Genomic DNA, 26,321 nt, shown 5'->3' with positions numbered 1-26,321 from the left:
TTTTTATATCATGCCCATGTACATATGTTTAACATTTTAAAGCATTTACTGATGATGTTGCACTCGTTATCCAGCCGCGCAGCTGTAATTATCTCAGGACTAGTCGAGCCTGGGCTGCTACTGTTCCCCCAGACAAGGCGCTGTGCATTTGCATAAAAATGTATAACAAAGCAACACTGAATCAAATTGAAATTGCACAAGGAGAGTATTAATTATCGGTAAAAACTTGTTTGTACGGTACAAAGGATTCAGTTTAGATTAAACTTCATCCAAACCAAGATGTGTGCACTATATTTTTCTGTTGTTTTTTTCTTCTCCCCCACAGCAGCTTAGTCGAAATGATAAAAGACAGAGAGTGAACTTCAAGAGAAATGAACGGCAGCAGCAGCATCGTAGTTACTCAGGAGAAGAAGCTGCATCAGAAGAGCATCGTGATAGAAGCTCATTATATCACTGCAACCAGGGAAGATGCTAAGATGGAGCTTATAGATGTGTAAGTGCTCTGTGTAAGTCCATATCATCAGACGCTGGTTTATCATACGTCATCTTAAACATCATTCAGGGAAACTGGTTTGAAGAAAGTATAATAATAACTACCCACTCTCTCACACGTCAGCCTCTGATTGGACCTCTGTTCATCACTACATGTCACAGAGAAGCTGTTTTTTTTAACCCCCCATCACTGCAACATGCTGCTCTGATTAATCAGTAAATATACAAAGTCTCCTTGGCATGCAACTAATCAACTCCCATTTTCCTTATTGATTAATCTACCAATTATCTCAATTAATCAAGTTTAGCTCAGTCTTTTAATCTGTTCAGTCTTTCATTCAGTCTATGAAATGTCAGCGAGTAGTTAAAATCGCCCACTGACACTTCCCACAGCCCGAGGTGATTGATTTGTGCATCTATTAGTCCGAGCCTCAGAGATATTCCATAAACCAGCGTTTCTCAAACATAGAACAGCAAATTCTCACATTAATGAAGCCACAGCTGTTTGAAATGTTTGACATTTTTACTTGGAAAAAAAAAAAAAAACATTAATCAAAAAATAACTGCAGATGATTTTTTTTTTTATCCATCCAATAATGTGGCGCTAATGTGATCAGTCACTTATCTGTTGAGTTAAATCAAACAGATACTGACACATCTCACTTCATTATTTATGTAGTAACAGAGTCAATAGTAAAGATTCAACAGGAAAAGACAAAAAAAGAAAAAAAAAAAACTACACCAGATGAAAGTTCAAACAGCTGTCTCCCTAATTGAAAATGTGGCCTTTGGTGTGTGTGATGTAGCACCTCTGCTCATTGGAGCTGCAGCCTAATATTAGATTTCATAAAAATCTAATAAGGTGCGATTTTTTTTCCACCCAATGCAGAGAGCTTCCACTTTATAACACTGTAGGAGACCTGGTCATAGCAGGTGCAGCAGTGCAGAAAAAAACCACATACTGGCCGCTGGATGACCATAGTGAGTGAGGTGTTACTGCATAAACAAGACAAATGGAAGTGTAAGGATAAAAGGGAAATCATTTTAACTTCCAGAGAAGAGCAAGGAGATCAAAGATATAAGAAAGGAAATGTGATTCAGTGCAACAGCTGCTCTCTCTTTGAGAAAGTTTTCAGCCACCGACGAAAAAAGGCACATATTCTGTCAAATACTGTTATTTCTGTCTGCACTACATATGCAGCATCTATTGCATGTGTGTTCATCCTGGAGACACACACACACACACACAGTTAAGCAGGATTATGTAGTGGTCCATCAGCACTCGGCCCCCCGGCTGTGTGTCCTTGAGTAGCGAGTCAACTCTCCAACCTCAGTCCTTCTCCTTCCCTCCTCCGAGCCAATCTCCTGGCAGTGCACCCACACCATACTCTCGACAAATTGCCTCTCCATCTCACCTGTCCCTGCCAATTATCAATTATTGATGAATGGGTCGCCTTACTGGGCTGAGAAACAGCGAGGAGAGAAGGAAAGCAGAGAGAGAGAGAGAGAGAGACGGCCTGAGGGCGACGAGTGGAGGTGCGGAGAGAGAGCAGCAATTGCCATAACAAACTGACTACACCTGCATGATACAGTGTGTGTGTGTGTGTTTATGTGGTGGTGACATGAAGATACTACTTCTTCGAAATCTGTGGTCAAAGACAGTTTTTAATCACCAAAGAGCCAAGATCAATCAATGTAAAATCAATAATGTGATGCAAGTTTGGTTATGCTAAAATACAACATAACATCATTAGACTGAAGTGATGAGCAATTTCCTGAGCTCATCTTACTGTCTTATCACTATTATCTCTTCAATAGTGACTAAATTCTTCATCCCTGTCCAAATGACATGTATGAAATGACCCAAAACATCACCGTGCTCCACCCAATGAGGAGATAACAGCTTTATCAATACGGCTGAGCTCCAGCTCCCATATTAAATAAGGTGTCTGACTGTGTCTGCAGATCTGCAAGCTAGACTACATGTTTGCCCAGTCAAGGACAAAGTCTGAAAAGCAAAAAGTTATTTCAATTTTAATGTTGTTCGGAGTAACACAAGTCCATCGTGAACATTTTTCTCCATTCACAGCACATACCGAACGAGAGTTACGAACAAGGCCGGCACAGTCAGTAGGAAACAACGACGACAGTTCGCCAGGACAATGTGGCGTAGTCTGTCCTAATGGGACGACGAGACTCCAAGTCTGCTCTGCATTCACTGAAACTTTGCATGAGGGATTTGTGCTGCAGCTGCAGAGTTCACTACTGTGTCGCTCAGTTATCAAACTCAAGTTGTACCTGAAGATAAAACCTTGTAGAAGTAAAGTGTAAACTTCAACAGTCTATATGGGATGAACTAATCCGAAACACTTATCGATATATTAGCAGCTGCACAATCACAGGCATACTAAGCAAAATCATTAAGTATTTCTGTATTAACAGAACCACATTGTTTGGGATAATGTGGTTTGATTGATCTTTTTTGGCTCTTATAGTTATTATAAATAAGCAGTTAAATGCCTTCCCAGTCACAAAATAAATCACTGTCAAATACAGATTCAAGCACTGATTAAAAATGGAGACTGAAGCTGAGGCTAATTATGTTTTCCCCTTTTCTACATAAGTATGAACTTTATGAACAAGTTACACATCTTGATTTGAGTTATATGTACAGTTTGAGCTGAGCTTTCCTCCATACAGATTATTACATCCACTTAAACAGGACTGTGAAAACACTTCAGATGTTTAGATTCTTATCCACCATCAGTACCATCAGGGAGGCATCTGATTGGTCCAAAATCAATGAAGATGAGTCCAAACTTATTGTACAACCAGGCTAATAAAGAGACGAGAAGAACATGGAGTCCTGCAACTAATGGTCTGACCTCCACGCCCCACACAGCCTTAATCTCAACATCATGGGAGTCAGTCTGAGATCACATGAGGAGACAGAAAACACTGAGGCAACCTGAAAACACAGAGGAACAACTGGTGAGCACAGAGAAAAACTGTGTGCAGGAGAACTGCTGCTGTATTCATGGCACAGCAACAATCTGAGTCAAGCTGTAAAACATACAGCACCTACATCCATTGATGCAAATAAATATGGAAGTCTTTTCATCAGACGCCATGTCTCTGTTAAAAGCCAAAGTCTTTACTTTAAAATGCAGATTATAAAATATGTGTTGTACAGTCTCAGGCTGAAATAACTTTGTTGGCAATAGGCATTGTACCTCATCCACATTGAAGGTTGCATAGTGTTCACTGTTCTGTACTTGCATCTATGTATTATGGGAGAAGACTTTTTTGTCTGTCTGATATCGCATAGTGCAACAACAGTTTAAAGCATGTTCAACGCTGCCGTGTCAGTGCTTAGATATATAACTGCATGTAAACGTGTGCACTTCTGAAATCAGTAACCAGATTTTGAACTATGACAAACAGAACTTCTCATTAAAACCAACGTCAGTTTAGTTCACAAGCAGAAAAGGGTAAAAACTGCCCAAAAAAACAAAAAAACTGCTTAATTGCTGAACACACTGTGTGTACACACTGGGGTATATTTTAGCATAATTCTCTCTTTGTTTGCAGACTACAAGTGCGGCACACAAAGGTATTTTTTGGAATAATTTCTCTCCTCCTCCCAAAACAAACAGCGCAGACTAGTTGATTGTTCCTAAAACTAAAAAAGTCAGAAAAGTCTAAATCGGTCGGCTGCTTTACATCTATTAACGACAACATGAGATCTCCCACGTGCTCCCATACAGAAACAACAACAACATCATCATCATAAGGTGACATGAAGCCTCATGACGAGAGGTTGCTGTTGTCACATTGCAGCTTACATGTCCACAGCTCGTAAAGCTCTGCAGCCTGAGATACAGCATAAAACAGAAATGTATTCTCTCACCGTCGGCCCTAGAGTCCCTTTAGACCGTCTAAAACACAGATGACCTTGGACAACACCTCCCACCCACTGCTGCGCTGGTCAAGCGCAGGAGCACCTTCAGGAAAAGACTAATCCAGCCACCATGCACCACAGAGGGATACAGGAAGTAACTATGTACTGCCCGTGGACACTAAACTCTGTAACTTCTTCTTCCTCTAAGTGTCAGAAACTCACCACCAATAGACTGACCTTAAACCACACGGTCACTCTATATCCCTATAATGAATCAATTTATTTTTTCATACAAATAACATTATAGTGCAATATTACATTTAATCGAAAGATAGAATATATTTTGGTCTGAAATTTGGTTTCATCTTTATCTTATCCTCTTCATATTCTCGATTCTTGGAGTAACGGTAAAATGTGAAACGTAACAGATTTCTGATTGTGATGGTTTAATAATCTCATGTCTCCTGTCAAATAGAGAGCGGTTGTGTAGCTCAAGAGGTGCAACATGGCAGGATGAGGAGTTGTTTCCATGTAGGCGCTCTCTCCTGCGCTGTGAATGAATTCACTCACAGAATGATAATCCAGAAACAAATGGATGTGACAGAGGTTTACGGCTGTAATTAAAAAAAAAAAAAGTGCTTAACCCTCCATTAGCTCGACTTCATCTGAACCGGTTCTGCTCCTGTGCATCACTTCACTGACAGCCATTGTTGTCGATTGTTTCGGGGAACTAGGAACCACATTTCAAAAATAGAAAAAGGTTTGAGTCATGGCAAATTCAAAATGTCTGAAGGGAGGGGCCACGGAGGTAAAATGCCAAGTCCGCCACAGAGGCTGACCACTCAGGAGGCCGCTTCAGTCTCAGGGGAGGGGCTAATGCTGAAGTTGGAGGCCCCATTGAGGGAGTGCTCCGTATCCGTGCAAGCAAAATATTTGATCAATGACTCACAGCAGACACACATAAAGTCACACAGGCTGATACGCACACACACACGACTGCCATTCTCCACTGATCCATAACGAAACCAAATTAAATGTAGCCCTCCAGCAATTCCTGTGACAAGGCCCAGAGCTAAGAACTGAGGTCCATCATGCATATAGGCGCACAGCAGCACACACATCTACATACACACATAAAAGAGCATGTATTGGGCACATACGGCGAGGCTGCAGCTACAGAAATGCAGACAGGATACAGCCCACACCCATGCGGTGTGCAGCCATTCCTGCCATGCATTTTTTACATATTGCAAATGTCTGGAAGCCCCTCACCAAACTGCAGCTGGCAGAGCAGAGCGCAGCCCGGACTCGGAGGCCTGCACAGGAACAGCCGACAGGAACATTACTCCAAAGCTACGCTTACATCCATCACTTTGCCGATACCGTTGTGATGCTGCTGCGCTCGTTTCACCCAAAAAAATGTGACAAAACAAAAAAAGTCCTGAGTTACAACTTAATTATTCATCTTTAATTGATGCTTACCATGCAGCAAGAAAAAAAAGCACAAACCCAAATAAAACAATTCAAAATTATTTCCTTCTTTTCTGAATGTTGGGTGATGATCGGACCTTTAAGAAAGTCATCACTGTTTTAGCAGACACACCAGAGGCGTACATCTTCAGCAGCACCATAACCAAATATCCTGTTTATATAAAAAAAAAGAGATGAAGCAGCATGGGGATGAATACACACAAACACTGCTCAAAAATAATCACAGACTTTCTTAAAGGGACACACACACATACACACACACGTACACACCAGGGGACTGATGCTGTGTGGTCCAATAGAACAAACAATCCTCTCCTGCCACGGATACGCTCCCCCTCCCATCCCCCACCCCTAGCCCCAGCCCACCTCTGTGGACTCTGTGGTTACATACACACACGCACGCACACACACATAGACTTTCACACCCCAAGAGCCAACATTTAACGTGCCACACCCAGTCAAAGTTTAGCGGCAGCAGCCTGGCCTGTACGCTGGCAGCAGCCGTTCCACTGGTCTGACTGTTGTAGTGAGCTACACCACTAGGATGCATCAAAAATTTAAATCACCCCTTTTCTTTCTCCCCCATACACAATGATTTGATTTACTGCATCAAGCTGAATTGATGTTTGTTTGTTGTTTTCAAGTTTTTCCATATGTTTCTTCTAGTAAATGTGCTGCTCCAGTCTCAGGCAGCAGCGTGTGCACAGGTAGGAGAGCATGATGAGTGCTTACACTTGAAGAAAATGCCTCTTAAACCTACATAGCCATTAAGCGAGCATGCCACTGCTGTTGACTCTACTTACACTGCACCACAAAGACACACACACACACATACACAGGTCATCTCAGACCAAATGTGGAACACACACAGTCCACTCAGTCGTGTCACTGTGTACTTAAATTAGTGTTTTACACAAAAGGATTTGGCCCTTTTTTCCCCCCAGTGTGCATGTGTGGTCTTTTGACACTCGCTGTGTAACTTAGTAAAACACACACACTCAGTGCATCCGGCGGCACATTGTATTTGCCAGTTTTTAAAGCCGACAATCTGACAATCACGCTCACCATTACACAGTGACTAGCCAGGTGTGCAGTAAGGAGGTAATGCAGCGTTTAAAGTTTAAACTGCTCGCTCTATCTCCCTTTTGTCATTTTCTTCACAGCTACTTATGCCTCTTCTTGTGCGCACCACTGTAAATGTCTTTCACTGTTTGAAAGTGAGCACCACTGTTCTCATATGTACCATTCATCGTGTCCTGCTAAGTTCTGGCCATTCAGAGCTGATATAACACTTTTACCTTTAGAAGTGGTCAAACTATCTCCGCCTCAACATTTTGGCAAATTGGCCCATTGCCATAATCCCTATAGTAATAGCAGTAGGTTTGTTACCTTTAATTGTCGGTGCGAGCTATTTTTAGAAGCTGCTCAGAACTACACTACGGAGGCTCATGGTTTCCCTCATCAAACTCATCAAATACACAATCCAACAACTCCAAAACGCTCTGGTGGACAAGTTGTGATCTGCACATTCAGCACGCTATGAGATAATAACGGAACGTTAAGAGACAGAGTTGTTTCCGAGGCAAATGCAGAGACTGCTTGCTGAAAAACTGTCCCTGAAGGCAATATGCATCAGCGGTTTTGCATGAATTTACCTCTAAAACAACTCTGTCTCGTAACATTCTGTTATTATCTCATAGCGTGGTGAGTGCGCAGATCACAACTTGTCCAAGAAAGCGTTTGAGTTGTTGGATTGATGAGTTTGATGAGGGAAACCAAGAAATCCCATTAGCCTCCGTAGCGTAGCTCTGAGCAGCTGACGGCTCTGCTCCGCCGTTCTAAAAATAGCTTGCATCGACAATTAAAAGTAACAAACCTACTGCTATGACTGCGATTAAAATGTTGAACTATCCCTTTAAGATACAAAGTGTCAGCACCTCAGTTACATACATCACAATAAAAAATATATGTCTATATACAATCTTAAAGTCTAATGTTTTTCCTGGCTCCACACGAGGCAGAGGTTCACACATGACGTACACGTGTGCTGCACATTCAACCCTGTAATAACCAGGTGATGTCTGCTCCGTTTCACCTGACCTCAAAGTCGTTCCAGATTGGGATCATGTAATATTAATTTGAGAAACTGGACATGTGTTTTGATACAAAAACAATATTTTCTGTTTGAGCAACCATGAAATTTCAGGGGAGCGCAGCCTCACACACTCCTGCTGTGGGAAACTAACACACTCACTAACACACTCCACACACTGTGGAGGAAATTCCTTGAGGAAACTTGTGGCTGTTCTCTCCTTTGGTAGTTATTGGCAGCGTCGGCCGTGCCGGTTACGATACAGTGCCATCACAGCGGCGTTAACGCTGCACCTGCTTTTGCAAATGACAGAAATCCACTGAGTGAGACACTTGTTGGAAAATAACCCGTCCTAATTTGTCAAGAGCTGAAGGAGACACGAAATTCGACAGGAGGTGGCCACTTCCTCATTCTCTATGCAGGAAAAAAACCCTGAACACATGCAGGAGGTCATCCACCACAATCATATACAAACCATTATTCATTATTTTTTAGTCCAACATGGGCACACACACGAGTCTGTGAAGAGCAGAAATCATGGAGCATTATGAAAGACTCGGGACGGGATTCACTCAAAGGTTGTTATCTTTTCTCTCCTCTTCCTTTTTTTTTGCATTTTCCAGATAATAAAAAATTAAATGGCACTGGAAAGGATGACTAAATTAATCTGCCAGCATGTGTGTGCGTGAGTAGTGGGTGGTGGTATTTTCCCACTAAGATTACACTAAGGATGGAGCAGAGTGTAGACAACCAATAGTTAAACCTCAAGAGCGAATTCCGCCTACGGTCAGGTCTTCTTTCAAATTAAAAATGCAGTTTATATAAATCCTCGGCTGAGACACGCTCATTTCACAATCTATATCAACATCTACTGCGCTCTGTCTGGCTCGCAGACCGAGATCAACCATGAATTTGGGTGAGAATAGAAAATAGTGACTCCAAACAGTGTCACAACACATTTGTGGCAGCTTCTTGTCATGTTCAAGAAAAAGTGAATTTCCTACAGAGAGAATAAATCACAACATCTCTCTCTGCGTCTCTCTACTCTTTGAATTCAGGCGCTCTAGAGCAGTGCCCCGAAGGCCTCACGTCCAACTGACCACTGGGCGACCCGGCCCGAAGAGAATGGCTGTGGCCTTTAAATGACACACTTTGGTTACAAGCAAATCAGTCTTCTTCCGTCCTTTCTTTCACTCCCAACCATCTTCAACTGACCACCTCCGTCCCTCACTTTCTTTCCTTCTTTCTTTCTTTCTTTCTTTCCAATCAACGTTTATTTCACAATTGTTTCACTGTCCTTCCCCTTGAGAGAAAAAAAAAAAAACACATCCTGGTACCCGGGATGTTAAAAGAAAAAAAAAAAAAGGCCACACAATGCTGCTCGAGCCCATTCAAAGTCTGCCAGCTGTTCCAGATACTGCAGGGCTCGCTCCAAGCTCTTGAGAAACAGCACCACATTCAAGTGAACGCAACACGCCCACGCTCAAACAGGAAGAGCACACGTGCGTGGACACATGCAGGTGCGGTGTGGTGTCGTCATATGGATACATCCAAGCAGATCGAATGCCGTCTGAAAATCAGACCTACGAGAGGAGGGGCTGCAGTCTGGACTCTTTTCTCTCGGCTCACTAGCAGCTCACAAACTCAATTCAATTTTCTATCAACCCCTTGATAAAATCTGTTGCGCAAACAACCCTCACAACCTGAAACCTCATAACAGAGTTGCATTTTCCCGTTCAGGGGGAATCGTCTTCGGTTGGATGAGAGGGCACTACAACTTTGCAGTGGAAAATAACTGCAGAGGGTTGTCGAAAAGAACAGATTTTTTCTTTCTTTCTTCTTTTTCTCTTTTTGTTACGTCTTTTTCGACGCCTGATGTTTTGCTGCTGGCGGTGGGTTATGGTCACTCACTTGCATGTTTGTCTGCCAGGGCGATGAGTGTGCTGGAGATGTCCCTACGTCGGTAAAAACACACCACTTTGGCCTCCACGTTCCCATTGGCTGTCTGCAAACCAGAGACAATCGGCGTTACCACGGCAACAAGTGGTGCCGCACACAGAGCACCCCCACACACACACACACACACAGACAGACACACACAGACACACACACAAACACACACACACACACACAGACACAAAAAAGACCAGAGATGAGGCTAGTTTTTTAACTTTGGCTGCAAACGCAGTGTGAGACGACGGCAGTTCAACCAAAATCACAATAAGTGTTGCTGTTATCAGGACGGGGAAGATGTGTTTGGAGGGTTTGTCTGTTCAGGCCCAAGATTTGTGTCTCCTACAAACTGATATGTTGATGAAACACTTTTTCTTTTTTTTTTTAAATTTGGAGCTGCATGTCATTTTTTTATTATATACTACCTGAAAAAGGAGAACCAAAATAACTTCCACTTGCAGTTCAAAAGCCTCTCTATATCACCGTACACATGAAAGGAAATGAAATAGCAGAGTATGAATTACGATATTGATAAACTGTGATTCTTTGAAGTGTTAAATATCATTGACAATCACATTTGTACCCTATTACAGGCCGGGCATATTGGATTAGGAGCTCTGTCACCAATCCCTCCAGTGAGGTATAGAGTGAGTGAGAGGAAGATGGATGTAGAGATGACGGAGAAGAAACAAACACAGTCAACACATTGTGTTTCTTTACATTCTGCAGACACTTATTTCAGGCTGCGATAATTATCAAACAATTAAAATCCAATTTCCAACAGTTCTAAATTTGAAGAAAGAACATTGAAGAAAAAAACGTTATTTGCACAAACGTTATTTGCACATTTATAATTGTTTTAGAGAGCAAACTGTAACATTTTTCTTTACAAATTAAACATTTGACAGTGACTCGTATTCTTAATTTACCTTACATAATCTAAAGGCCAAGTGAAGCAGGGCTTGCAGAGGATATTAACAAATTATACTCTATATCCTCAGTCAAAAGGAAAACATCAAAGTATATTTTAAAAGTGGAAAAACAAAGAACTTTCTAAAACTTAAAGCTCTGTGGGGTTTCTGCTGCTATTTAATACCTGATTGAATGCAATTTAATACCTATTCATACCAGCCACCAACTCAGCTTATCTCCAACCATTTCCATTGTTATCCTTCAATATGAATTAAAAGTGTTAGAGACGATAAGCCTTAGAATTAATTCTGGCATTTATTTCTCATTTTCCTAGAAGTGTGTAACAGGGGTAACTAATAATATCATTAATAAGACGCAACCTGAATAATCTGCAGCAAATGGATGGATTGATGGATGGATGAACCAATTAAAAATAACTATTTAAAGGTCCACGTATGAATTTTACATAAGGTCTGGAGATCTGGAGTAATAGTACTGGAGATTACTGGAGATTATACACGTTTTTGGTTTTTGTTTCGGTGTGTGTGTCTCATGGTAAATGGTGGTACAGGAGACACCTACTGCATGAGGAACTACAGAGTCACAAACGTCCAACATTAAGATGGGGGTGGTCCGATCCATGACTCCCACTATCACAACCAAGATGCTGTGATCAGTGCTCAATTTTCTTTTCTTTTTTTTTACTCTTAGACTCATCACATGGTCTGAACTTGAATTTTAGGGGATTTTTTTGTTTTGTTTTTTTTTGAGTAAAAAGCCTTTTACAACTTCCTTCAGCCTTCAGATACGCCTCACTGCCTCAACGATTACTATATTTTAATAAGTAAACGTTACACCGTTTTGATGATTCTTTCACATTGCTCAACCAAACAAAGTAAAGGATTACAAACTTATAGATAATAAGATAAACCTAGACAGAACAAAGGATGATGAGAGAAACTGGAAACATGCAGATAGGAAGATGACATGAGTGTAACACATACATTATGTGGTGTGATGATCACAGATATATTAAAGCCTAGTGCGCTGTTAACTACACAGCACGGTTGATTAATTCTCTATGAGCAAGTCACTGTCATATAATTTACATTTTTTAAACATTACACACACACTGGCTGTTACGTACAGTCAGTTCAGCCCAACTTTTAATTTTCCATCTCTCAATAGTTTTGGAGCAGCTGGTGGTTGTCAAGATTTCTCCCAACACCGTTCTATACTTTCTAGACATGCATCTCTGAAACCTTATGGAAGAGGAAGTGAAAAGATCCCAGAGGAGCAGAGAGACTGACAGTGACAGGCAGAACAGAGGGCTCACTCTGAGCTTTGTGTCAGTCACATTAAACAGTCGCCATATTATCCAGCGCAGGCCTGGGACAGACGGCAGACAGACAGCAGGCACCTGTAACTGGTCTACAGGGACACGACTCTTTTTCTGCTTCTTTGACTGAACAATGACAGAGATGGCAGGCTGGGATTTACCCAGTCACCTCCCACTGAAACATTATCATCACACTAGTGACATGATAACACAACAGTGTGTTTACAGCTTTCATAACATGATAAAAGAGACATATATCATTTTTAAAATAGTGTATAGCCATGTTATGTTCTGCCATTATAAAATACTGGCTTTATGATGAAACATTTTCTTTCTTATAAATAACAATCTGAATTGTTTGTTTCAACAATGCCCCATTCAGTGTGATATAAAACAAAGAATGACTTGAACAAAGGTTGTTTGATATTTTTCCCTTCAAAAAATTATTTTATCGATATTCAAAAAAGTCGCAGGCTAAGTTTATTACGGCTCTAACTGTTTCCTGGTGACATCTTCAAATGTCTGTTTTGTCTGACTAAGATTACAAATCAAGTTTACAGTGATCTGAAACAGGTGCCGAAAAAAACAACAACAAATCTTCACAAAAAAAGTTGGACACACTTTTGGCAATAATGACACATGAAGGCAAATTTATAGGTTTTAAAAGCTGCAACTAATGAGTTTTATTTTTGCCAGTTATTTTTTGGATAGATCAATTTATTGTTTTGTCAATAAAACGTCAGTAGAAAATATTTATAAATCCCTGTTATAGTTTCCCACAGCCCAAAGTGACGTCAATTGTTGTTTCAATTGTTTTTTGTTTAGTCAGATCAACAGTGTTAAACCGATATATTCAGAAAGACAGATTTACTGTCACGTGTGAAGCTGGAAATTGCAAATGTCTGACAGTTTTGCTTTGAAATGCTTAGAAATGCGCTCTCTGATGTACAGAGGTCAGGATCTGTGCTGCGTTCAAGGGCATTAGACTCATCCTCAGACACACACTCACCTTGTTCAACTCCTCTATCCTCCTGATCAGCAGTGGGTTACTGGACGAGTTCTCAAAATAAACATAATCTGCAGAGGAACAGTGAGGAGGAAGAGGAGGAGGAGGAGGAGGAGGAGGAGGAGGAGGGGGAAGAGGAGGAGGAGGAGGGGGAAGAGGAAGAAGAGCGAGGGGAGAATGGAAAGAAAAAGGAAAAACAAATGTCAGTCAAACATTGCAAGGTCATCCAAATATTCAGGGTGATTTCCAGTTGGCGCACACAATGACAGCTTAATTAGTCAACAGGACAAGTGCAACACAGACATACACAAAATGTTGAATTAGCTCCATTAGGGTAATTTTCATACACAGGAGATCCAGCTGTAGTTGGGAGGTCTGACCGACACTCATTCACCAACTCACTGAGACACACATACACACACACACACAGTCTTTCCATTCAGACTGCTGCAGCTTTGGATTTCCTCAGCCCTCGTGCTTTCTTTGTCTTGTTTATTTCTCTCTTCATTACTCCCCTCCACCCCCACTCCCAACCTGCATGTATTGTTTGCAATGCACAGTGTGTTTGCATTTATATGGTTTTGTACAGGAGACTGCACAAGCTTTACCGCGCATGTGTGGCTTTGCTATGCATTTGTGAGTGTGTGTGTGTGCATATGTGTGTGTATGTGTGTGTGTGGGGCTGCTGGCGCTGCTCCAGGCCCATTGGAGGCTTAGCTCTCACCAGGATATCCCCACAGGCCCCAGTCTTGGTAGGGTGCCTGGTCTTAGCCCTGCATGTGTCTTGGCTGAGTGCTGTCAGATTATACCCCACACTTGGTAGGCTGCCTGGAGCCGGAGCTATCCTCCCTTCACCCCGAAAACTCTCCCCTCCCATCCCATCCCCCCATCCCCCCACAATCCCCCAGGCCCCCAATCTTCTTGACCGACTAAGCCAAAGATCGGTGAAATTCCACCAGCAGAAACCGCGCTACGCAACCGACTCATGTGTGTTTCCTGAAACCTCATGTGTCCAGCACTAACTGGTTTAGGCATGCACCCATCATGTTAGCACATCCAGCATCTGCACTGACTCCTGCATTTTCCACTATACAGCACTGCCAGTTTAAGAAGATATCTGCCTACACTTGTTAAACATTGTGCAAACATCTATCCATCATGTCTCTTGTATTTTTGGACAACTTTCCAGTTTTCTTTACTTTTCTTCGACAGACATAGCTCCATAATATAGACACTGTTACCAACTGGGAATAAAAGTATAGCATATAACAAAGAAGATGCAAAACAGAGGAAATCATCTAATCTTCACAGTGTTAAGAGTTTGCATTGTTCACAATGATTTAGATTTCATCTTTAGTCGCAAGTTGGTTCTCAAGACATGTCTAGCTCAGGCGTGAAACTGGTCTCCTCTGGATTTTTGAATGCAGAGGAGGCCAGTTTCACATCTGAGCTAGACAGAGATGTCAGAGATAAGGCAGAATTAAAATGTATCAGCAACTACTAGAATTACCAATCTATTGCTTTTTTAACAAAACACAGTGCCATAACTGCCTGCAACAGACCATGATGCAAAGCAGCAGTCACATGATGTGGTGGTGAGTAAGGGGCACACCTTTGACTTCTGCTGAAAAACAGGTCCACACCCATTCTCTGGAGCTTTATAAATGATACTGTACATGTAAAATATGTAAAATATCTACATTCAGGGATTCTGCAAGTCAAACTCAAGACTTTTTCAACACCAGTTGGACCGACACAGTCAAACCAGTCGGGACGGAGTCAGATTTTCATCAGTGCTCCTCAGCTGTACGACTATAATTCTAAGCAAAAATGATTGATAAATGATTAATGAATCGGTTAACATAACCTGGACCAAGATACGTGGTATAAAATTATATATTAGAAAGAATAGAATAGAAAAAGCTATAACTAATGTAACAGTCTACAGCAGGCAAGATAAACTATTCAAGGTAGTAAATGAAATTCAGTGCTTTTCAAGACCTTTCAGTGTTTTTTAAAAAAAAAACTTTGACACAGCTCACTGATTGAATTATGGTTGAGATACGGTTGGTAAGCAGTGGCTCGGTATAAAGTAAATTCACTGAAATCATTTCTAAGTATTTTATATGCAGCGAGGGATCAGTGTATAAGGATGTAGAAACTTCACACCTCCTCTCGTGGGTTACCCAAAGCAGCAGCAGCAGTTCAGAAAGCATGTACAGTGTAATTTCTATGACAGCTTATTCTGGCAACCACAGCAACACATTCACTTGCTCTACATCGCAGCGAGTCGAGGCGAGATCATCACATCGTGCCTATCGACTCGTCGCCCTGTAGCGGCCTGTTACTAGACTCCACTGCAACTGTGACATCTTCGTCCTGCTGCTGAATATCAAATAGGCCAACTTGAAATTGAGCCGTGCTGAGACAGAAAATGAAGACAAGACATCTGACTTGCTCGTTTTTTTTTCTAACACGCGACGGGAGGAGGCAGCAGCCCGGAGGTCAGAGGTCAGCAGAAACAAGCTTGTGACTAGTTGTTTTCGCCAGACCGCCCGCCTGTGAAAGCGTGGACTGGGAAAGTGAGTTAGTGAGTTGTCTTTTGTCGTTAATGGTTGAGGCTTCCACAGGCAAGAAACTTGATTAGGGCTTAACAGTTAATTGATTGAATTATTAGTCAATCAGCAGATAATTAATCTGGACATTTTTGTCTAAAAAAACTAGACGAATGATCCAACAAATCGATCAAATTGATACACTGTTAGGTTTGGTGTAGCTGGGAAGATTCAAATTAATGAACATTCACAGGGTTTAAAATGGAGCCACTTTTTTTTCCCAATGGAAATTTCATTGAAAGTCAATAAACACAATTATCTCAAGTAATAGCAAAAAGAAGAATTGCCAAAAAGAAAGTAATGACAGAGCTCTCAATATGAGCAAAAAATACTGAGAAATGCCTGTGATGAGGTCGCAGAGCACATGCTCAGATCTTCAAATTTCTAGTTTTCTCTAACAAACCATCCAATGGCCAAGCAGATTCTGTCATGAAACAAAACGTTTTGAGAAGCTGTAGCCAGTACAATATTTGCATGAGAAACGATTTCAACATTAAAGGAACAACAAGGAGTTTGGTTATAAAAGAGTCTCATTAATGTGGATGAATCTACGTTACCCACACTTGTTAATGGTCCATTTTCGATAAATATATCGTTTTGTCTTTATCGTTATTTTGTTATTATTTAGTGGTCGGCTCACCCAGCATTTCCTACTTTCGGTTTCGCGGACGCTGCCCAGCGGGTCATGGGAATAAAGCCGCCAAATCGGCGTTTATGGTCGGAACTACAACGGTATCTAATCGTCTTCGAACCTCTGACTTTCATTCTTGATTTGAAAACATTCTTGGCAAATGTTTTCGCTTTCGTCCGTCTTGCGCCGGTCCAAGAATTTCACCGTGCGCACGGAGGCTCATGGGAAATGTAGTGTGAAAACACTTTGCTTTCCAAAACTCCTTCGTAGTCCCTTTAACAAGACTCCATGTTCTGTACCTGAGATGGAGAAGAAAAAAAAAAGAGAAAAAACATTCCCCAGAGACACACAGGTAATAAAACTGTCAACCTTCAGAGGAACCCTGATCAAAAAACCTCAAAAACAGGGACAGGTCTGATGACAAACCACGGAGAGACACGTTGACGCTCAACTGCGGCCTTCGAGCGGTTGCCAGTTGTGAGGGACCCATTAATCAGGAGCCAAAATGCGTCATGACTGTTTTCAAACCAGAGCCGAGCCACATGTCCAACATCCGGTTTTGCTGTGGTGTCGGGTGTGAATTGCCGCCACGCATTAAGATACTTTTATTTTGGGGCACTGGTGACGACATGTCTCCCGGTGCATTCACAAATCACTGTGAAGGTGGGATATTGGGCACAGGTCGCCGTCTTGCTTTTTTTTTCCTGGCATGGGGAACTGAAGTTACAGAGAATGGAATCGCTTTTAACGTTCGACCCCGTGTCTCTTCTCCGGCAAAGTAAAAAAAAAAAAAAAAAAGTGGGGAGGAAAATGCACGAAGTGACAAGTCAAGAGTGGGATGTTGGAGTGTTGGAGTTTCCACCATGTGAGGAGCCGAAGCCTGGTAGAGAGCGAGCTGGAGAGGAACTCAAAATGAGAGCAACAGAGAGAGAGAGAGAGAGAGAGAGAGAGGGGAGAGAGGCCTGTAGGCACCGAGCAGCGTCACTCAGTCTCTCCATTTCCCATCAGCCCTCCCGCCGCCTCAACCCCGTGTATAACCCCCCCACCACCACCACCACCGCCACCCCTCCTCTTCCTCCTCCTCTTCTTCCCCTCCTACCCACCCAACCACCTTCCCACCCCTCATGCTCTCCATCCCCCGCTTTTTCCCAGCGTCAGCCAATCGGACGGCTCCGGCGTCTATGATGTCACAGTGCAGTCGAATTTAGTGCGAGCCAATCAAGGCATGTTACCGAGCCCCAAAAGAGAGAGTCTGCTGGGCTGATTCAAACCAGGCCAGAGAAAGAGGGAGAGGGAGAGAGAGAGAGAGAGAGGAGAGACAGACAGTCAGGGAGACGCAGTGATGAGAGAGGGAAAACATGAGTTAACTGATGGAGTCTGGGTTTGGACAGAGCGAGAGAGACTGGAGGCTATCAGACACACAGCCTGATAGAGATGGACGTGGGCGAATGAGTACGACACTTAAAATAAAAGGCAAAAATCTAAAATTAAACAATAAAAAAAAAGTATGATAGTCAGCGATTAAGTGGAGGAGTACTAATTGGGAAAACCAGACCAACCAGAAAATTAATATGCATCTTTTTTTCTTTTCTTTTTTATTACTGATTAGTTATTTTTAAAAGTTCCAAACATCTCCTGGTTAAATCTTTCCAAATGTGACAATGTGCGGCTTTGTCGTCATGGATGACTGTGAAATGAGTATTTCTGGGGTTTTGAGTGTTGGCAAACTAGGAGTAGCAATCTGAGTACAACGTCTTGGGCTGTTTGGAAAATAATAATAATAGCAGCCACTTTTCACCATCATCTTCAACATTTCATACAGAAAATCACAAAGAGAATCAGTGGTTGTCGTAATTATACCCTATACTCATGGTTTTCCGCATCTTAACCACTTAGCTTGTCAGTAAAACATACAGTGGTGAGTTTGTCATATTGTTATCTGTGTTGAAGACTCATTTTAGGGATAATCTCCATTGTCAGCTGCTCATAAAATGTTTTAAAAATGACCAACATTACACAAACTAGACTTACAGAAAACCCAACCAGTGTTTAGTATTTCTACTCAGCACAGAAAACAATATATGTCACCTGTGCCGATATGAACACAGTAAAAACACAGCTTTGTACGTCTCAGCACAGAAAATGGCAAAACTTGCTGTCTAAAGATGAACCCACTGCACTGTTAAAAATGTCTTCACACTGATTTTTACATCTCTTTACTGCAGCTCAGAGCAGATCATCCTAACCTAGTGGTCTGAACCAGCTTGTGTATCTTTTCCTACTTTTTGCAAAGAAAAAATCATTCAAGTAGAAGAAAATGTGCCGAGAACATTACTTTTTGGTTGTCAAACTCTTCCCAACCTGTAATGGATGGTTTACAGCACATCCATTCAGTGTGTTTACATTACAGTTAAAAAAAATGAATTATGGCCTTAATCTGTCTGTAACTGGACGAATAAATTGCATGTAAACGTCTTAATCTGACTAAGACCGGACTTTTGGAGATCCGACTAAAACATCCAGATGATGCGATTGGAAACCGATTTTCTTCTCTACGTATTCGCCTTGATCTGACTCTGACTGAAATGCAGGATGTGCGCATGCTCCACAACAGCAGCGAAAGCACAAAGTGTTGCATAGACGCCGGCCCGAACCCACCTGGCCTGATGCGTCAGCACCGATTCAGTGTATTTCACAATTAACAACAACACACACTACAACCAGACAACCTGACCCGACCCGACCTGAGTCGTTTGTAATCCCAAACCCGGCCCGGACCTCTAATCCAGTTGTTTACTAGGTGACAGAAGAGTCAGTCGGATAGGGGCTCTGTATTAACCCGCTGAAATGATCCATATCACCACCTACGTTGTGGAGGCAGACATGTTTCTGTCAACTATTCCATTTTCCCTGTTGCATATAAACTGGGACAAGGACAGAACTCTGACGAGACGCCCAACTCGAGCTATGAGCACAGCTCGACTTCACTGTGAATGTAAATACACCGAGTGTCACAAACCTGTGCTCTAGTGTAATATAACTTATCTTACACTGAAAATTTGTCAGCGTTTGATAATGAAAATAATCGTTATTTGCAGCCCTGCAGTATATCCTCTGCTCCCGCAGTGTGTGTGTCACACTATCTACCAACATTTGCTGATCACCTGATAGAGAATCAACAGTTTCTGCTGCCATGCAATATAAGGTATGTCAGTGGGGGAGTGCACCCAGTGCTACAGACACATAGCAGAATCAAACTAAAGTGTTTTGGCTCAGGGAGTTTCTTTATAACAACCAATATAGTACCTGAGTACAGAAAACCTCAACAATTTAAAGCACAAACTTACTGTATTACATTAGAAATTATAATTTTAAATCTAATTTTTCAGTGCCAGGAGGCAATTTTCAACACAGACACGCTTGTTAATTCGGGACCCGAAAACTACTGAGGCACCTTCCACAGCGTTAGTAAACACCAGAGGTGGTGTGTCTATAAACAGTACATTATATATGACAGTAATGAAAAGGATTGGGCTCGAGTAACGACGAGGGGGCAGAGAGGCTGGATATGGAGAACGTGAACATCCGCCCACGCTGGTCCACGTGTGCATGCATACCCCCTCCACAGTCATCCCAATGCTTACTCACCAAGAGGTGTGTGTGTCATCCTGAGCAGCAACTGTGGAATAGACTGTGGCTCAGATGGAGCTTCTATAGTAAAAGGCAGGTGATTTAAATCTTCAAACTCTACCCGGACCTCTTTTTCAGACTTTGATATTGCTGACTATCACTGATCGAACCGGGATACAGCTGTTCACATCTGCACAGAGTGAGACTTAGGAGAAATATCCATCCACCCATCCTATGAATTCCTGTCGTCATCCCTGCATGCAGACAGTGAACGTCTAACTTCTCAGACACTTTCTGCTCTGCACCTCTGTCTACTGACCTGAGGGATAATCCACATTCAGCACCAGAATGTAAAACATTAATAAATGGGAGAGTTTGCTCTAGTTAATGTTATGTTTAATGATGTTTAAGCAGAGAGGGATTTCATCTAATAAAAAAGCATTAGCATTTTAACTCCCATCGCGCATCTGTCCTGCAACTTCCGCAGCAGCAGACACGACTGCAGCCTGTTCTCGTTGGACTGTGACTAACCAGCAAACGTGTGCAGGTTTTATTCAACAGCTCAACTATTTTATAGCAATTTAGATGACGAGATGTTGAATTTCAATGAGTTTCAATGAACCTACAAAGATGCCACAAGGCAGCGGGCCCGTAGCAAATCCTGGTTATTACTATGGATGTATGAGCGCTGTGCAATTTGGCCTCTAAACAAATATGATGATAAGGCCGCTCTGTTGAATTAATGCAATAGCCGTCGTGTATCTGTTAAACTGACCGTCCCTGTATTTGGCAGGATGGCAGCGAAACAAGCCTCAGATCTTCTTCACTCGGCGAGCACACCCACCAGATCTGTGAGAGAGGCAACTGCCAGCGTGGGCAATTAACACCAGCCACCAGCCAAGCGATGTGTGGGCACTGTCAAAGTTTGTAAGTTAGTCAGTTTATAGAGTAGTAAACACAACAACACCTTTAAGGCAGGTTTCTGAATCATAACTGGCAGCACGGGGAAAATCCTCACCAGTCGTCAGCCAAGAGAAATGCGGGTCCTGACACCAAAGTTTGTCACTTTTTTTCAAGTTAGTAAACACTCCGGCACATTTAGCACATTCTGCACAACAGTTTTTCACACTCCAGCAGCCTCGGTACAAGTTTTAATTTGATGGAGAGGTGCATACATTTTCAAACAAGTCTTAAAAACGCACTTGCTGTCATTGCTCCCACCTATACGAGCTATTAGGGATGTGATGATACCAGTGCAATTCCACTATTCTCAATACCAGAGCGCACACACAGTACAGAAAACAACAGAGGCTGCTGCTGTACAGCGTGTGCTGCTGACACATGCACACACCTCCATAGAGCCAGTGTGCGAGCAGCAGTTTAAATTGACTAACAAGGTGACAGGCTGGTGGTGTGAAAACATTCATTTAATAAAAAGTCAGTGATATATTCCGACAGACTGAACAGTAACGACGGTTGCGTACTTATGATGCGAGCGGCTGGCGCATGTTATGAGCCGTCATCACGTTATCCTAAACAAGATAACGTTAGCGACGCTCCACACACACACACAACATCTGCAAAAGCTAAGAAGAGATGTCAACTGTCGCAATTTGCAAATAATAATAACTGGAACATATATTCTCACTGTGCCTGCACTGCCTTCTTCTTTTTCTTTTCAGGATTTGACTCCTGGAGGAAACACGTCTCCGCTACGGTGCGGCATCAACCTGGTACCAATGTTTTACCTCTTGTGACATCCTTTCCTTACTTGTTTTCACTGTAAGTGAAGTGGAACGAAATCCATTGTCCTTGTTCTGTGCAGAACGACATTAGAAAGTCTAATAACAGGCTTCAACAGTCTGTCAAAAGTAGATCTTCCAAAGTTACAATCTTTATAACAATAATAATAAAAGAAAAAACCTCCACTGCAGCTCATGATAGAAACAATGTTTGGAAAAACATGGAGGGATTTTTTTGTACGAAAAGCTTTTTACTGTGGAGGATAACCATTTGATCTGTTGAACTAAGGGCATTCCTTTGAATGGGGGCAGGCTGCTGGTGCAGCTGAGGTGCCAATGCAGAGACTGTGGCAATAAAAAGAAAATCACCATTGTCGTCCAGCAAGGCGTTGTGTTGGCCAAACATATGCACAGTCTTATATTCCTGGTAGTTTAAGGTGACGTGATTGCTTTACTTCTTTCCATTCAGTTCACATTATCTGGTACTCTGGACTTCTATGGATCACTGTTACCTGAAGCAACCTACCCCAGACTGACCCCAGTCTGCTAAAGCCTGATATTGGCTTCAGATAATTTCAGGAATATATTTTTGCACAAACTGTAACTGTGTGTTTTGTTCTGCTTTTTTAACTCCTTACATCACTTACACTGGAAGTGCATTAGGATTTAATTAACAAGTGTGAACAGGAGGAATGATTACAGCGAGAAACCCCTGTTTCAATCTCTCCATCAGCACTGGACTTTTGTTTGAAGACAGACTTCAAGAATTGTGAACGCATCATTTAAAGCGTTCGAATCCAACTTGAAACTATATTTCTTTTCTCATTGTCTCAAAGGAGAGTAAATTTCTGCCAGAGCAATAAATCTGCAGCAAGTCTCTGTGACTCTCTCTGCAGGTTCATACTTAAAACTCCTGTGGCCTGCTCACTGCTCAACACTCTGGACTGGCTTCTCTCTTCCCTTCCCACCATTAAGATGATAAGACATATGCTGTTTAGCCTATACTTAGTCGCAAACACTTTCCTGTGACTAGGGTAAAGTGACGAGGAAGAAGCACCGCAGGCAACGGAAGAGTGGCTTGTGGCCTGCACGACAAAAACAAAGACATCAAGGCCCACAAAGCCGGCTTTTGTCCAGGGTTCATTCACAAGGGAAGTCATTGCTTTTCTAAGATGATCCTGCATTGTCTTGCAAAGTAGCCGCCATCTTTCCAAGGGTTGGTGTCAGGAGAAGTTTCAGTCAATTATAAAGACCTATTTTTGGCTTCAATTGTGCCTGGTTTTCAATCTCAAAGTGACAAAACAATTTAATAGTATGTCAATCCGGTGATGTGTTTTTTTATGCTTTGTTTTCATGTTGGTTTAGGTTTTTACACAATTGTAATGTTTCGGTTTTTCCTTGCAAGTTGGATGGCGACTGTGATCAGATCTCAGGGTATTCGTGGGAACTGTTGAAATGATTGTGATGAATTAAATCTCATTTTAAGCTGCAGAGTGCAGAAGTATGGCGTTCAAAATGCACCATCATAAAACTATGAGGCATAAATCACTGATTCTTATTGCTATATCACAAATTCATTTTCTAGAGGCAAGACATAATGGATGGGTGTGAAGACACACACCAAATCCTGCAACATTTAGGCAGGTGGAGTGTTAACTTTCTATCCTGCACTGGATATAATCCTGTTCTCACTCAGGTAGGCCTCGTTTCATTTGACCAAATAAAGAGGGCTGTGTGACGTTCAGCACCACAGGCTATTTTCTGATGCAGGTGCGGAGTCAAGCAGAGCCTCAGCCTTCCTATTACCCCAGACAATTTACAGTCATTCCATGTAGGCTAAACATTTCCTCAAAATGTAATCAATCACTTTCACTTTCCTTCTTCCTGCCTCTTTAATATACATTTAAATACGACGTAACGGAAGAAAAAAAAAAGGATCATCAGGAGGGAGAACTGAAATCACGTAAAAGGAAATACTAATGAAAAAAATCCCAGACTGACCAGCTTTCACAGGAGAAGGAAACCAACCTAAGTAAATAATCACACCTGTCTTCTCCAGTTTACCTGTCACGGTGCACCATGATGTGGCTTTTCAGACACTTAGTGAAATTTGTGGTCAACATTTTAGCAGTAACCTCACATACAGAGAAAATTGTGCAGCACTGATATTTCTGTGCACTGGGCATCCAAGTCTTCCCCATTTTATTCTATTTCATTTATTTATTTAATATCCAGTCATCCAGGGGAGCAAGCCTCCCCGCATTATAAAACAAACACTACTTTATTTAAAACTATATTGGACAGTAACTTTCCTATGACTATTTTAACACAGTACCTACAGGATGTAAATCAGAGCAATATGAGCAGTGGGAGGGGAAACAGCTAGGGATCTTAATTAGGTATTAACTGGAGTTGTCTGCACAAAAGAAGGAGATCTTGCCCTTACATGTTTTATATATTTAATAAATGCATGTTTAAACATCTTTGCTTTCATTTCTATTCCTGCTTTTCCCCTAATGTAGGTGAGAAGTGTTTAACTTTTATATATTCATATATTTTCCTTGCAAAGGCATCCACTACTTTCTGTTTCCTTAGGGATTTCTGTAGGTTTGATGAAATACTAATAAATGTTACTTATTACGACTGAAAAGAGACGACCGGGGCCGTAGTTTACTGGTACGCAAAAACTTTTCAGCATACGTCCGCCGCGTTACCTTGAAAAAAAAAAACACACACGCACACATAAACACAATGCACGTTACTTTAGATGCATCTTTACATTGGAGTAGTTGTTTTGGTTCAACCTAAGTTGCAAAAGAAACACAAAAGAAACCGAGCGAAACCGAGCAGGAGAGGGGAAAGAAGGAGAAAGAGAGAGAGAGAGAGAGAGAGAGAGGAGGGGGGGTCAGTTCAGTAAACGAAGCACTACTCTTCATCACCATCCTCCTCTTCACTCAGTCACCACCACCACCACCATCATCATCATCTGTGAAGCACAAGGCTGGTTTTAGCTTTAGGGAAATAAAGAAAGAGAAGGGAAGGAAAAGACGGACCACGCTCTTGTAAATACATAAAAGAACCGCGGCGAACCGTGGCGAGTCCGCCATAAAAAAAAACAACAAAAAAACAATAATAACACGGGAAGCTCCCACAATGTTGTCCTCCCCCCCTCTCCGCCAGTCACCAGCTTACCTCCAACCCGGTACATGTTGGCTGCCATGACTGCCCCCGGTCCCTGGCTTCCTCTCCAGGTAGAGGGGAGGCTCTCTTCTCTCTCTCGCTGCCGGAGCTGTGTTAGCACTGCCGCCGCTGTGTGTTGGAAAATGGTGGATTGATCAATACGAAACAGAGCAGCCGAGAGACCTTAAAGAGACAGTGCACTTTTTATGGTCGACAGCCTGAAAAATTTGGCGGCACGGTTTGAAATAAATAACTAACCTGACCTCGCGCACAAAGCCTAGAGTAGTACTTTGTAATTAAACATAACAAAATTATCCATAGGCTATTGATTTGTATAGTTGGCACCAAAAAGATTTGCACATGCAAGTTGGCAAAGTTGAGCTCATGCATGAATATCAAGCCCCGCCCCCCATTTGCTATAAATATTGGTGTTTTTTCTTTTTCAATGTTAATTTTTTTTCATTATGTTAATGAGTAGGCCTATATATGTAGGCTATAGCATAGTAAAGTATAAATGCATGGACTAAATTGGGAAACGTCAAAAAAAAAAAAGTTTTGTTGTGCACTTTGACCTCTGACACACCTGTATTGTCTCATAAGGGAGTGGACATCTGTCCAAGACTTTGCTGTCGATGATTCAACTGATGCCTATTTTTGGCCTAGATTGTTTTTGATTCTGAATAGTATATCTATTTAGTCATACAATTTTTACAGTACACTAGGCTAGACTATCCACATCTTCTCCAACATTATGCATTAGTTTGTCATCATTTGTTACTTACAAAATGCTTAGGTACTTAAATTGCGTGTTTGTTTCCATTTTCTACAATTCTACACTTACAAGTTACTTTGATTTTGTATAGGCCTACAAAACAAATGATCACCTTCTAGAATATGATTCGTATAGGTCTATAACAATAGCTCTTGTCAGCTCTACTTTTACTTGTAGCTACTTGTTGACATTGTCTTGTTTTTGTTTTTTACATTGTGGTATTGTTTTACATGCAATAAAAGGTATAAGCACTGTGAAAACCTAAAAGCTATAATAGTCATCAAGTCCCATTGCCCTTGTTTGATCAACAAAAACATAGTGATATTTTCAGGTCAAACCTTGTGCATCTTTTAACAGTTGGCTGCCAAAGTGTTAAAGACTTTAAAAATTTAAACTCAGCCCCTGCAACTTCCATAATGACAGAGACATATACCCTCGAAAAAAAACAACTTACCTACCTGGTACTGGATGCATCAGAAAATTTAGCGTTCCTGTTTCATGTCTAAAGCCAAGGCTGAGATCCTAAATCCCTTAGCTCAGTCGTGTCAATTGAGGTCTGTGGATT

At 41.8% G+C, this 26,321-nt stretch overlaps 1 protein-coding gene across 2 annotated transcripts in view; it reads right to left on the bottom strand.

The window, feature by feature from the left end:
- Positions 1-25,137, bottom strand: part of mta1 (metastasis associated 1) — a 42,867-nt gene extending 17,730 nt beyond the window's left edge. For both annotated transcript variants that reach the window (XM_085767634.1, XM_085767635.1), the window contains exons 1-3: positions 24,997-25,137; positions 13,190-13,257; positions 9,888-9,981 (exon numbers count right to left, since the gene is read on the bottom strand). In XM_085767634.1, the coding sequence (XP_085623760.1) occupies positions 9,888-9,981; positions 13,190-13,257; positions 24,997-25,024 (190 nt within the window). In that variant the 5' untranslated portion in view covers positions 25,025-25,137. The remainder of the gene's footprint in view (positions 1-9,887; positions 9,982-13,189; positions 13,258-24,996) is intronic.
- Positions 25,138-26,321: the final 1,184 nt, after the last annotated feature.

Source organism: Trachurus japonicus, chromosome 22 (genome assembly GCF_045865225.1).
Source record: "Trachurus japonicus isolate A0001 chromosome 22, Traja_1.0".
In the NCBI taxonomy this organism is placed as follows: domain Eukaryota; kingdom Metazoa; phylum Chordata; class Actinopteri; order Carangiformes; family Carangidae; genus Trachurus; species Trachurus japonicus.
The sequence above is the reverse complement of the archived record's forward strand: the minus strand, read 5'-3'. Positions and strand labels throughout refer to the sequence as shown.